Genomic DNA, 13,689 nt, shown 5'->3' with positions numbered 1-13,689 from the left:
CCCTCACGCCCCCCGCAGCCCGCCCCCCCCGGTTCCCTCACACACACACACCCGGCCCCGGGCACGGCCGGGCTCTGCTCGGGCCTCAGGCGCGGGGCTCCCGCTGGGCCCGGGCAGCAGCAGGAGGAGGCGGAGGAGGCCCGGCCGGACCCGTGCGGCCCCCGGAGCGCGGCCGCCCCGCTACTTACGCTGCCCCCGCCTCCCGCCGCCGCCGGTACCGTGGCCCCGCGGCCGCCCTCCGCCCGCCGCCGCTCTGCTCGGCGAACAAGACAATATGGCGCCCGCCGCCGCTCACCCGGAAGCAGAGCGCGTCACAGCGCTGACCCGCGCCGGCGCCGCCCGCCTCCATCTTTACTGAGGGCCGCGCGTCCCGCCGCTGCATACACACACGTACAGACACAGACACACCCCCCCGGGTGCCGCCATCTTTACTGAGGGCAGCCCGCCCCCGTTTCGCGTCCTGGGGGGCTGCCCCCATGGGAGGGGGGCCCTTGGGTGGCCCCTGGTAGCGCTTGGGGCTGGGCCCCCGTGTCCACAGAACCATTAGGGTTGGAAAAGACCTCCCAGATCATCTGGTCCAACCATCCCCCTACCCCCAAAGTCACCCACTAAACCACGCTGGGTCTCCCCACACGGAATTTGGGGTTGCTTCACATTCAGTGGACAGAGATTTTCAGTAGCTAATGCCATCCTTACCTCGTTTCCTTCTCTTGGCTTCGTCTGAAATGAATGTACAAAACAGCCATTATGTCTTTGATCCTTGGGTAAACCAACCCTAAGACCAACGTGGATTAACAGAATAAATTAGCTTCTCTAACTATAGAAAAATGAAAGTTGCAGGGAACTTGTGCTTTACTTCATGTAACGATTTCATTGAAAGACTTGTCGCTGCCATCTATGCTGCGTTACTGTTAACTGCAGTGTTTTAGAGGTCTCCCTTTCTGTGCTGCAAGAAATGGCTGCATCAAGAACGCTTTCCACAAACAGCGGTGTTACGGAAGCATTAAGCACCAGGGACGAGCAACCAGACGCACAACTGGAACCTGGAGTGGCATTTTGTGGGTGGGCAAGCTTTAAGCTACTGCTCAAACTGTGGGTGTGTGGGGACCTGCACTCCTGGTCCAGGTCTTACTGACCACAGTCACAAAACTCTCTTCTTGTTAGCAGAACTCTGTCCCTGACCTGTGCCACAGGTGGCAAAGCAAAGGGGAAACGTGCAGTTTACGTATTCGAGGATATGGATTTGTATCTGGGTACTTCATCCACGTGCTGTGAAGTTGTCACACAAGATTACAGCAAAAAAATATTCTTTCTTTAGCTAGGGAAAAAAAAGGGAAGTTTGTGAGCTCAATTGTACAACATGCGTCCTGTATTTTGTATAGTTTTCCAAATGGCTAGTTGGCTTATATATATGTTTGACAAATAATATATATCACAGATGTAAAAGACAAAATGGATAGAAGACAAATGGCAACTTTATTCTGAGAAATTTGTGAAAGCACCAAAGATAGAGATTTATGAGACTTCTATTTTATTAAATAGACTCTGCATTTAAGGCCCTGTTTACTTAGTAATATTTGGAATTAGAAATATACAAAGTGTACAAAATTTCAGTACTGTGGCAAAATTTTAAAAATATTGTTATTTAAATACCTACAGAATAAAGAGACTATGAGTTCAAAGAAGTGAAATGAGTAAATGAGTGAAAGCAAGGTGAAACCTTAACATACTTATTGCTTTTGAGTATTTCAGACTGAACAGGGTGTTTTGTTTGTTTATTTGTTTGTTTGATTACTTAGATTGTCTTTTGTATCAAATGCAAGCAGATGTGAACATAGCAGGGCTTATCCACATGCAGGAATGATAGCAGGATCAAAATGTAACTTTGTAAAATGGCTAAATAGGGAATTGTTGCTATTGATGTGGTGTCACTATAGAGTTCACTGTAACAAGCCCCAGTTTACACAGCACAAAAGCAAAAATTTAACCTAGCAAAGCAATGAGATTAAGTGTTAAGAAGCCATAAACCAACTCAAAAGGAATGCTGTTTTGTTCTCTTAAAGCAGTACTGCATCTTTAAATTTTGTACTAAAAAAAACACACTGGAAGCTACAATAGATATAAGAAACATTCTTGATGCTGTAAAAAAATACTGTCTTTGTATGAGTATCGATGAAGACAGAACTAACTATAACTTTAAATAGACAGAATGTATACCAGGTAGTTTTAAAGTAGTTACCAAGAATTACAATTGTTTTATGGCAAAAACTTAATTCACCTAGACATTTTATGTAATATTGTGCAAAGGAAGTGTTTTGACTTGCATTAACAGACTTCTATCTGCACATATATATTTTATAATCTCAGATTACAGAAAAAAATATTTTTGAATTATCTTGAATAATCACTTTCCCATTGTTTCTGCAGTTTATTTACCAGAGGGAGAGGTACAAACAGCTAAAACAACCGGCAAGTGACACCCAAAGACACAGTAGATACAGAAGCAAAAATAATCCACTGTAAAGTAATTAGACTAAGAAGTTTTTGTACACTTACATGTGTACAGGTCTCAGAAAAAAAAAAAAAAGTTTCCAGCTAATGAAAACTGAGAAATATCAAAGTTTTGCTTAATCAGGGCTGGTAAATCTGTTTTGTGAAGTATGCTGCCATTTACTTTTTAATTAAAATGAGATTTGCTAATTTTTGCTAACCTGAAGGCTGTGTTTAAATGTTTTCTTTGTCTGCATTTTATCGCATCTTAAACCATCTCCTAAGAAATTACTAATTACCAAATCTTAGTTTGTTACTAGTAAATTCAAATGAGAATTTTAAAACAGGTTACTTTGAGAATGTAGGTGCATTAATTGCATGTCCCTTTATGATTCAGTTCTTGTTAGTATAAAAAAGAAATCAAAAGAGAAGCAAATGGTGAAGTTAAGACATCTTGGCCTTTTAATGAATTTATAAGCCACTCTCACCTGCTACCACTTGAAATCCACAAGCAAGAGCACTTCGTTGACGCACACAGAAAGGTGCAGATGGGAATAGGGGAGGAAGGCTTGGCAGACTACAAGGATTTCAATTTCTAAACAAAGAATTATGGTGCACATATCTTGGGCACAGAAGTTTAGGGTTTTTTTTGTTTTTCCTTCACCACTAAGTACACATAGCACACTCTTAGGAGAACATGCTTATACAAACATGATGTCTGTAGGTGTATTGGCATAGATAGCTTAGTATAATTCTTTTCCCCGACACTTTTCACCATCTTTAGCCAAATATAGTATAAATGGTATATAGATGCAAAGATAACAAAGCTTTCTGAGGAGAAAGACTGTATAATCGGGACTAACTTCTTAGCTGGGAGAGCCATATTTATTGATGCCTCGGATCTGGGGAAACTATTGTAGAGACTTTGGTTGCTCCCAATGCAAATCAAATACTTCTCATAAATTAGAAGGGAGGGATGGGCAATTATTTGCCCATCTTACTCATTGGTTTAAAGGCACCATTGTATGACCAGTCAGCAGAGTTGCTCGGGGGTCAGTTTTACAGATAGCTGTACTGCCACCTGTAGACAGAGCCTGTAGAGTAGTTCGGAAAAGCAAGATCATGGTGAAGAGTACCTCTCCCAGCAGGTTTTGCTAGTTCGAGGAACCAAGGCGATGGGAGTGGGAAACCATGTTTTATGGTTAAGAAATGTTAAAAGAAAAGGCGTTGGCACAGAAGTTTATGGAGACCCCAAACATAAAGAACAAGTGAAGCTGATGAAAACTGGTGTGGAGAGAAGGGTGGGACTAAGAGAAAGAAGTCTCCAAGCTTTTCCAAATGAGGAAACGGGCTACTGCTGCAGTTCCTGAAACAAAGGTACGGGATAGCTCTATGAAGAGCAGATGCTGTAGACCTGAAAAGATTTCTGGTCTGGTGACAGATTTCAAGGAAGTAGCCCTTTAGTTAAATTCTGAAAACCCATTACTTTTCAATAGCATGCACACATCTCGGGGTTGCAGCCAAGTTCTTTGGCCTTGAAAATAGGCTCTAGAATTATGTTTAACAATTACAGGATGTCAACCTCCATTTTCCAGGAATGCTCTGAGCTTATGCAATTCCTGAGAAAGAACTGTAACATGTCTTCAGTATGCATATTATTTGCAGCTACTTGATTTGAAGCCAAATTCTGGCACAAAAAAAAAATAAATAAAAATAAAGTATCTGTGATCATGAAGGACACCCTAAGTATGACTTGTATTAAAATTTGTGGATAGCATTCTGTTTAGCCTTGAACTCTTCATTCTAAAACCAAATGACTTATTTTTACAGAATGTTTTCTTCTATAATATTCTTGTATCTCTTCCTGACCCTGAACTAACTGGAGTTGCTGCCAAAACTGCTTTTTATGTCAAGTGAGAAAGGCTCATCCAGGAGCAAGAATGATAAACTTGGATAAAGGTGTTGGCTTCTTTTCATGCCTTTTTCCCCTCCATGTTTCCTCCATGTTGTTAATGAGGAAATTATCCTGCCAGGATCTCTCATGGCATCCTAATCACTACGCGCAGTTTGGAAAACTTCAGCAGTCCAAACAGCACGTGAACCATGGTTAAAGGGAAGCGAAGACCACCTCAAAGAGAGTTCCTTGAAAATTGCATTAAATAAATGAAATACAGAAAGAAAATCTTATTCTGCTTCTCTCTGAGTTCTGCACTCTAGGGAGTTATTTATAGGCTAAAAAGTAAGAGATTAATATAGGTACTTACGTAAGTTCAGTAGTTATACATTTTCAGAAGTCAGCAAAACCAGGAAAAGGAACTTCAGGGCCTCATCTAGTCAATCTGTCTGCCTTAGGCTGGGTCAAATATACTCCATCTGTGGTCCCTAAGTAAGACTGAGTCACAGAAGTTAAATTTACTCTCTAATTGCCATGATTCTTGCTCAGAACTGTTTTTGAGTTTTGGTCACCTATATGCAAAGAGAGGGAAGGCGGATGGAGGAAGGGTACAAGAAGACACAGAGGTAGAAGAATTAACATTTTAACTAACTCCAGTCTAAACATGGTGGTTTTTTTCTAGTTTAGTGTAGACTCAAGACTAGGATGTGTTTAGTTAGAATACAGATAGCTAAAGCTGTCCGCTTAGTTTTTGTGAGTTTTGCCACTTTTGGGTAAACTGATACAATTTCAATTAGTAAAGGAAAAAACTGACTGCATTGGCCAAGACATATAGCCTATTTTTCACCTAGCCAGAGGAGTTTTTCCATTCAAAAATAAAATTGTGTGACCAGAAGCTCACTCTACCTGTTCTGACAGTCAGTTGTATGTCCGAACAGCCCTTAGTGCCTGCACAAGTATGTGCAAGTACTGTGACTATCAAATACACCTCAGCAGTTGGATTTAGCAAAGGCAACAATGCAGGCTCTGTTATTTTCTTGGGCAAAAAGGTGAACGCGGGTGGGATGTAGCTCTGAAATAGAACTAGAGAATAGAGAATATGTGCAAGTAGAAATGATAACCTATGGTAGAGGTGGTAAAAAGAATAGCAAGCTTTTTCACAACGCAACTTTTCTATAAATGAAAATAGTAAGCAGAAATCAACACAGGTTTTTTTCCTCTACCAGAGCAAGCTAGACCAGATGTAATTGTTACACAAGCAGTTTGTATTTAAGTAACTGACTATTGAATAAATATATAATCACACAGCTTCAAAATCATCATCAGATTTCGACCTTAAAATGTATCTATTACTATCAGGGATGGAAATGGGCAATTTCCAAGAGAAGTAAACATTACAAATGGGGCAGTCAAAATGTGAACAGGAGTCAGACTACGGGAGCACGTTCTGCCAGTAGCAGACATGCTGTCCTCCACTGAGGGCAAAGGGAAGTCCAGACACGCATCAGAAGGCAAAAGTCATTATTTACTGTCCAACTCACACACACAGTGCAAAAATAATTTATAGTTTATTACTCCTGTGAGAAAAGTATTCAGGAACAGATAAATTCATGTTTGGAACCAAAAGTAACAGAATTACCCAGTTACACTTAAATTCCATATATATTCATACACGAGCTTGTTATATGCTGTACATGTGTCATAATTATGAATTTGAAAATTTACTAAATACAGAAGTATTTGCAATTCTCTTTCCTATCCTAGTAGGCAAAATGACAGTATATATTGATGGATTTATGGTGTGCATATATATATATGTATTTATCTCTGAGGATATATACATGTACACCACAGTATATATTTACATCAAAACAGGAGCACATGGCTATACCAGTGCCCGCTGGAGACAGCTGAACGGGTATTGAGTATCTGAGGGTTCTCTGTCACATTTTCCCAGTCAGTTCCCAACAATACACTGGGAAAGTGTGCTGCAGCATTACCCAAAGACATTTGTGGTTACTCTGTTCTGGAAACACTGCTTTCCAATTACTACATCTGCGAGCTACATGCTTTGACATGTACTTGTTTGCAGAAAGCCTAACAGCAGACATCCAACCCAGCGATGGGAAGGATCTGGACTAAATCACAAAGAAGTTGAAATACTTTATATTGTTACTGTACAGCAGCAAATCCAGGCACTTAATACTATCAGCATTTTTATTCTCACCTGTTCTAGAACTACGGGTGAAAGCTTATCTTCATTAAAATCAAGAACCAAACTTTCCACTGACCTCACTAGGATAGGACATTATCTTACATTCTAACTGTACTGCATTTTAATGAATCCAGGAATTTAAAATGTATGGCAAAGTGCATATTTCAAAAGATTCAGATATTCAGATATTTATAATAGCTTGACTGAACTTCAGAGTCAACATATGATAAATTCTCTACAAGATAAAGGCACAATATTTACAGGTACTCTTACCACTGCAGCTTTAAATAAGATAAACTAAATAACCACAACCATTTTTTTTTCTAATTTAAACTGTTGAGAATTATAGTAACAACCTTTCATAAAAAAGCAGATATGCTTGTGCATTTAGTACTCTTGATTCCGGAACCATCTGAACATGGGCATCACTAACATACACCCACTGTCCTGATGATGCGCCCACAGCTTCTTTTAAACCTGAAATGCAACAGCAAAAGCAGTCATGTTTCTTGTCTTTCACATCATCATTGAGCAAGATTCAAAACACAAAAAATTACTTCTAACCTACAAGAATAACTCATGACTTAGATGCAGTCCGGTATTTATAGTTTGAAATGTACAAGTCCAAGAACACCGTAAGAGAAATTGGTGGAAGACAGCGCTTATAAATGTACACTGCCGTCACCTTTTTGATGTTTATTCACAAAGCCTAAGACACTGAAGTACAGCTTACCGAATTCTAACAGGAAGACACACAACCAGTTCTGACAGAAAAAAAATCACATTTCGAAAGCTGGCCATTGTGACATTACGAACACTGAAAGGATCTAATCAGTTCTAGTAATTACTGCATGGGAAGCCTAGGACTGAAGGAGACTCATTTCGAAAACAATAGAAAATATTTGTCCTTCTGGGAGATGAGCTTCAAATGCAAAATGCTACCACAGGATAGACAAGTATCTGCTTGGCTCTTGCTTCTCCATGAAGGTGAATAGCAAATACATTTACTTTGCTCTGACAACTCAACATTGCCTCCAACAAATCATTCATCAACAGGTTCTATTCTAGAACCTTATTTCATTCTACGTGACCAAAACATATTAAAAAGAACTGTAATGCAAAATACCAAGAGAACCCCTACAAAAAAACGCCTATCTTCCATGGAAAGGTTTCTTGCTGTTCACATTAAATCAGAGTATTCCAGATTTTTAAGCATTAAAAAAATTCAAATCCTAACAAATATAAGATAGGTAAGATATCAAAAATATAGAAAATCTAAATTAAATTGTTCTGGATTCAGCTTTTGTGCTAGAACATTTTCAAACACCAAATCCGCAAATAATGACATATTAGAGGGCAGTGCCATTCATCTGAATGTATTATTTTGACTAGGAAGAAGAGGAGCACTTTCCATCAATTCTCTGCTTAATAACTGAACTAAAATTCCATTGTTTACTCAGCCATGTGTGGTTTTAATATAGAAGCAGGTCATACACTGTGTGTAACCAAAAAAGAAGAACTGACATGAGGGGCCCTAAAAATAATATCATATTCTGAGCTAAAACAATTCTATATCCCTGTGACAAAAAGAAGCTGTAGCCAGTGGTTGCTTAGGCTTTACTCACACACAGTGGAAGTTGTCTTGTACGTACCTAGAACATTCTTAGTGGTAGAAATATGCTCTAGTAATTTCTTGGAGGGTGTCCTGACTTTCACATATGCAGCATAATGACCACCTCTCATTGACCCACTGTGCTCCACTATTCCATAAAGACTATATAGCACTCGTGCACCATCTGTAACGTTCTGTATTCCCAGAAACACAGAAAATAAAGATTAATTATTTCACCAAGAATTTTACAGATATCTTAATTAGTTTTCAACAGTATGAGTATTACTTTGAAAGAAGCAGAGAGATATCTACAGCATTTCCAGTGGTGAAACACATCTTAGACTTAAGAGTCTATTAATTGAATACAGTTACCATGGAAGCAGCATGGTAGCAGTCCTTAATGCAGTTAGATACACTAAAACCATCAGGGCAGCATAGCTTAACTACTACTAGGTAACATCAGTGCAATTCATTGATACGAATGGAATTTCAGTCAGCTAAGATTCTGATTTCAGCGCACTACTAGAAAGCATTCAGTCTAAAATTTCTCTGGGAAAGGAAGGAATAATCATCATCATCATCATCAATCCAATTTAATTTGCGTTCAGGACAATAACTGTGAAAGTACAACAAAAATACAAACTTGAAATGCGTACCTTACAAGAAGCAGAACAAAATGGTGCTAAATCCAAAATCAGTGGGAAATCCACGTGCCTATTCACTTTCCTTAGACTCAAACCAGCCTTAAAAAATAAGAAAGAAAAGAAAGACTGTAAGATAAATACTTTTATGAGGAAGCTTTTTAAAGCTGATGCGTATTACTATACTATTAAAATAAACCAAAACCAAGAATAAGATTGTAACTTACTGAAATTCTTTGTTATGCTTTGAATACAGTGCATGCTACCATAAGCATGGCAGACACCTAAGAGGCTTCTCTGGATACATCTGAATGGCTAAATGCATTCTGAAGGTATCAGAGATTCAAAAAACCACAAGCAAGTTTCCCAATAGAAATAAACAGTGGTTCTACCACTCCTTCGTATAAAAAGGGAACATTAACTATGCACAATGACACTTAAATAGTTGCTCAGCCACCACTGTGGCAGAGGAATATACAAGAGGTTTGGGGCCTTTTACCTGGTGGAATCTTTTCAGATGCAGAATAAGAATAGCAGGAACTGAAGAAATCAGCAGCTGTTTCCGAGCGTTTGTGTAGACACCTTCCATTTTCCTTTCTGTATTTATGAATATTAAAACAATAATTTGTAAAGTGAGGGCAGGCACACAATTTACATATTTTTCAAATTTCTGACTGAATAGATCTGTGTTGCAATGACTTTGCACATGTATATATTTTCCAAAGGAAGTTTTGTGGAGTAGCCAAAAAATATTTTCTCATTCTTCTTGCTTTCAAGAAACATCACATACCAAATCTGACCATTATTTTAACCCATTCAATGCAAACCTGACCAAAAGCTGGAAGTAACTGCTAGGTCAGAGTGCGCACTGAGATACGGTGTCTGCTACCATAATGCCCAACTTCCCTGGTAAAAGCATTTCACCTGAAATAAACAGATAGATGATCACTGGAACAGGAAATGCAAAGTACAGGTCTCTCCAACTAAGCCAGTGTCCTAGCCATTAAGCTAGAGATTAATCTTCCATTCTTCATGGCAAGCACATGCTTTGTGCTCATCTCTGAGAAAGTCTGAAGGGAGGGTATCCATTTCAGGACACCCCACAACCTGCTCGCTTGAGCATACACGATAGGGAACCTGCCTGTGGTGCATGGTGAACTGAATGGGGGGCTCTTCCCAAAAGTAGCTCCATGGTTAGCCATAGAGTAAACAGAGAACATGCCACCAGCATATTTTTTCCCCTAAAAAAAAAACAATTAATTGGCTTGTTTTACACATGCCCAAGGCAAACTATTTCAACTGAGGTAGAATGTAGTGTTTCAGGTACAAGTAGGTGACTTCTTAAGACTTTTGTTTTAGGAGGAAAAAATTAATGATTGTAAACTGAATTTAAATTCCATTTTTTCACTGTGCCCATTGAACCAAAATATTAATTACACAGTCCTGTTAGTCCAATGTCTGATAAATGATCATTACTTTTTCTTTGATTTAGATTTTTTCTGAATTTAATCATGCATAATAATCCCTTCTTCTTCATTAGAAGTGTCTTTTTTTTGCCCCTCACCTACTTAATTACATGACTTCCCGGAGTACTTACGTTGCTAGAGCTGAATATTACGGCATTTATTTCAAAGCTTCCAGGATTGTAAAGCACACATAAACAGCAGAAAAGATTAGTATCAAATGAGGAGCCTATTCAGTTTATGGTAATCTTTAAATGACTTATCTTGGACAGAAATAAACAAAAGATGCAAAATAAATTCTAAATTACACCTACTATTATGTTTTAATATTTGCAGGATGAAGTTTTAAGTTGTTACAAGCAATTTCTGCCTGGGGAGACGTTTTCTGTTCAGCCACAAGGGGGAAGCCCATGCTGGAGCAATGAAACATCAGTGGTTGCACAGGTTCTGAGAGGAAATCTTGTACATATCCGTATTTGGATACTAGCGAATTACCTGTGGAGTTGGTTTTCTTCTGATACTTCTGTTTCCTTTCTGTACAGCTCTCACATAAAAGCTTGTTGTTCCCCATCAGCAGCTCTACAGAGGTAAATTGGTAAAGGCAGGACTGAACAGAACATTCCTTCGAGCTAGTTATATAGGTCTGGGAAAGCGTCTGAAAAGCATTTTGAGGGTTCTGGGATAGTGAAGACTTGTCTACAGAGAACATGGGATTATTCAATAAACCTGAATCACCACGGCTTGATTTTTCATCTTCATTTATAGTATCACAGAAGCTGAGTTTGGATATGGCACTGGAAATCACCTCATCGTTACTGTCACTTGGTTTGGTGTGCGGCATTTTAACGTTGATGTGGTTGACATGCAAAGCGGAGATGTTGCTGGATGAGCTAAAAGCTGATTGCTTAGAAGCACTTTCACTTTCAGAGGCTTCACTGTCTGCATCAAAGCTGCTTTCCGAGCGGCTGGCTTCCTTCTCACTGCCCTCAGTCTGACTCCCGTTCACAGCAGATTCAGCAGTTGGGTCTTTGGGGTATAGCACGCCAGAGCTACCTTCCAGCTCATGCGTTTTGGTTTTTTCCTCCATGATAATAGGACTTCTTTCTTCTTCATTAGAGGAAGCTTTTCTGGCAAGCCTTCTCTCCTGGTTCAACTGATTCTGTAAATGATGGCATTATTATTTTAGTAACACAGGGGAGAAACAGAAAACAGAGCTGTGATCTAACATAACTATTGAAACACAACAAATTCAAAGCAATTTAAACCTAATGCTTTATCTTCTCCATCTTTCACATGCTTAAGCTACTTGATCTCCTTAAGATCTGGTTAAACTAATACAGGATTGGAAACCTACACACCCGTCAGCTAAGAGCATTATACTTACTGTGGGATCAATACTTCCTCCAACTAATTGCATTCACTTTGTGACAGCTGTGGATGGCACATTTGAAATGGTATCATTTAATCTAACTTAAGCGTCTCAAAGGTTCTGAAGTTTAAGCTAACCTTCCATGAGAGGCCTTAGCTGACAAGCACCTTCTTCTCCCTTTGTAGGCACTAATCTTAGAACTAAATAAACCATCCCTAGCAGTATGGTTTGTTAATTTGTATATTTTACTGTGTCTGAAGTGTTTATTTTTACCATGACAGATAGCAAGAAGAAAAAGTGTTGCTGCCAGAGAAAACTATTACTATATATTAAAAAAAAATACTTAAAGCTGCCATAACTTTAAATTATTTACAAGTATCCATGATTCTTTTCTTTCTTTGGCTTCTTTCCAAAAGAAATGAGCAGTTTTCCTTCCTCATTGCTGTTTCCTTAATCCGAGTTTGATCAAAATTCCAATGATGCCAGTGGGAGTTTCCATTAACCTCAACAATTAAAGTTTTATGTCTTTTCTCCTATGACAGTTGATCTCTGCACTTCCTTCTTTCCATATTTTCGTTTCCAAAACATTTATTTTATATACTTCTGTCTCATTCTCTTTTTCTATCACACTCTCATCTCCTATGTTTATTGTTATTTTTTCTTCACATTTATTGTGTTAGGACCTGATTCAGAAGAGTGTTTACAGTCCCCAACAGAGCACACACCCTTCAAGTAGGACACACTCTGATACTAGGCACACAAATTTAAATCTTACTGGCACTAAGAAAACACCTGTAAAGGAAAAAAAAAAAAAAAAAAAAGGGTGGGTAGCAGACAAACACAACACAACTGACACATATCATTGCCTACACAGAACAAACTACAGAAAGTAACTTTCATGGGTTACTTCCATAACAGAGAAACTAAGTGGACAGAAATACCTTCTGCACACTTGGTCATGTGCCTAAGTAGCAGCAAGCGTATAATTATAGACATGACTTTATGTTTAGGACTTCCTACTATCTTTAGAATCATGGAATGGGTTCGAAGAGACCTTTAAACACCATCTAGTTCCAACCCCCTGCCATGGGCAGGGACACCTCCCACCAGCCCAGGTTGCCCAAAGCCCCATCCAGCCTGGTCTTGAACACCTCCAGGGATGGGGCATCCACAGCTTCTCTGGGCAACCTGTGCCAGGGCCTCACCACCCTCTGAGTGAAGAAATTCCTCCTTAGTCTTTATCTACCCTCTTTCAGTTGAAAACCTTTGCAAGGTAGATTCTCATTTAGTAGAGAGGACTTCTGGACTGTCTTTGTTACACATAGAGGTAAATCTTGGAAGTGTCAGATCCCACTCCAGGTCACAAGGACCAACACATTCGGCACTACAGTTACATGCCTATCTTGCAGACATGTAAGACCTTCGTCCAGGCTATTCCTTAAATATACACCAAGGCTCAGTTCTTGAAGAACCTTCAGCTCTTACTCAGTTTTAAGCTTTAAGGAAGAACTTAAGTCCAAATGAAGTCAATGTAAAAGGCAAATAATATTCCTCAATGTTTTCCTAAACAGGGCTTAAAGTTACAATAAACATTCTCCTTCATAATTGAAGTCCTCAAGCTAAAAGCAAGGGAACAATTTAGCAAAAAAAGAATAAAATCCAATTAAAAACAATTAAAAACCCCAAACACATATCAACTAGGACAATTTCTCGTTTCAGTTATGTTTTCTTTCTTTATAGATGGAGAAGAGGGAGAGGAACTCGTGTGAAGTTACTGCTACTATCTGGGGGTATTACGCAAACAGCAGTCAAAGAATTCTTAAAATTGTGAAGGTCCCCATTTTAGGAGGAAAGCATAACTACCTCTTTTCAGATACTCTGTTACCTGTAAAACCACTTACTGGACTACCCCACTTTCTGTAGCAAACTTATAAATTGATTAACAGAAGTCACAGAATACCAACATGTGCTAACTGAATTCAACAACTGCTTGTTTTGGATTTGA

The 13,689-nt window shown here is 39.1% G+C and overlaps 2 protein-coding genes across 5 annotated transcripts in view; both read right to left on the bottom strand.

Moving 5' to 3' along the window:
* The window catches only part of PNISR (PNN interacting serine and arginine rich protein), a 118,335-nt gene that overhangs the window by 26,209 nt on the left and 78,437 nt on the right, over positions 1–13,689 (bottom strand). The window contains exon 1 of one of the 3 annotated variants that reach the window (XM_080584048.1): positions 189–308. The exons of 1 other annotated variant lie outside the window; for it this stretch is intronic. The gene's annotated coding sequence lies outside the window, so the exon portion shown is untranslated. Of the gene's footprint in view, positions 1–51; positions 71–188; positions 309–13,689 lie in introns of those variants that run through there. One more of the 3 variants, XM_080584050.1, reaches the window with a different exon arrangement.
* USP45 (ubiquitin specific peptidase 45) overlaps positions 5,934–13,689 on the bottom strand; it is a 54,850-nt gene continuing 47,094 nt past the window's right edge. For both annotated transcript variants that reach the window (XR_013948114.1, XM_080584051.1), the window contains 5 exons: positions 10,811–11,474; positions 9,352–9,449; positions 8,868–8,954; positions 8,252–8,405; positions 5,934–7,076 (listed from right to left, as the gene is read on the bottom strand). Coding sequence is in view for 1 of the 2 variants with exons in the window: in XM_080584051.1 (XP_080440177.1) it covers positions 6,943–7,076; positions 8,252–8,405; positions 8,868–8,954; positions 9,352–9,449; positions 10,811–11,474 (1,137 nt within the window). In the remaining variant the exon portion in view is untranslated. The remainder of the gene's footprint in view (positions 7,077–8,251; positions 8,406–8,867; positions 8,955–9,351; positions 9,450–10,810; positions 11,475–13,689) is intronic.

Source organism: Anser brachyrhynchus, assembly GCF_964034855.1.
Source record: "Anser brachyrhynchus genome assembly, chromosome: 3".
In the NCBI taxonomy this organism is placed as follows: domain Eukaryota; kingdom Metazoa; phylum Chordata; class Aves; order Anseriformes; family Anatidae; genus Anser; species Anser brachyrhynchus.
The sequence above is the reverse complement of the archived record's forward strand: the minus strand, read 5'-3'. Positions and strand labels throughout refer to the sequence as shown.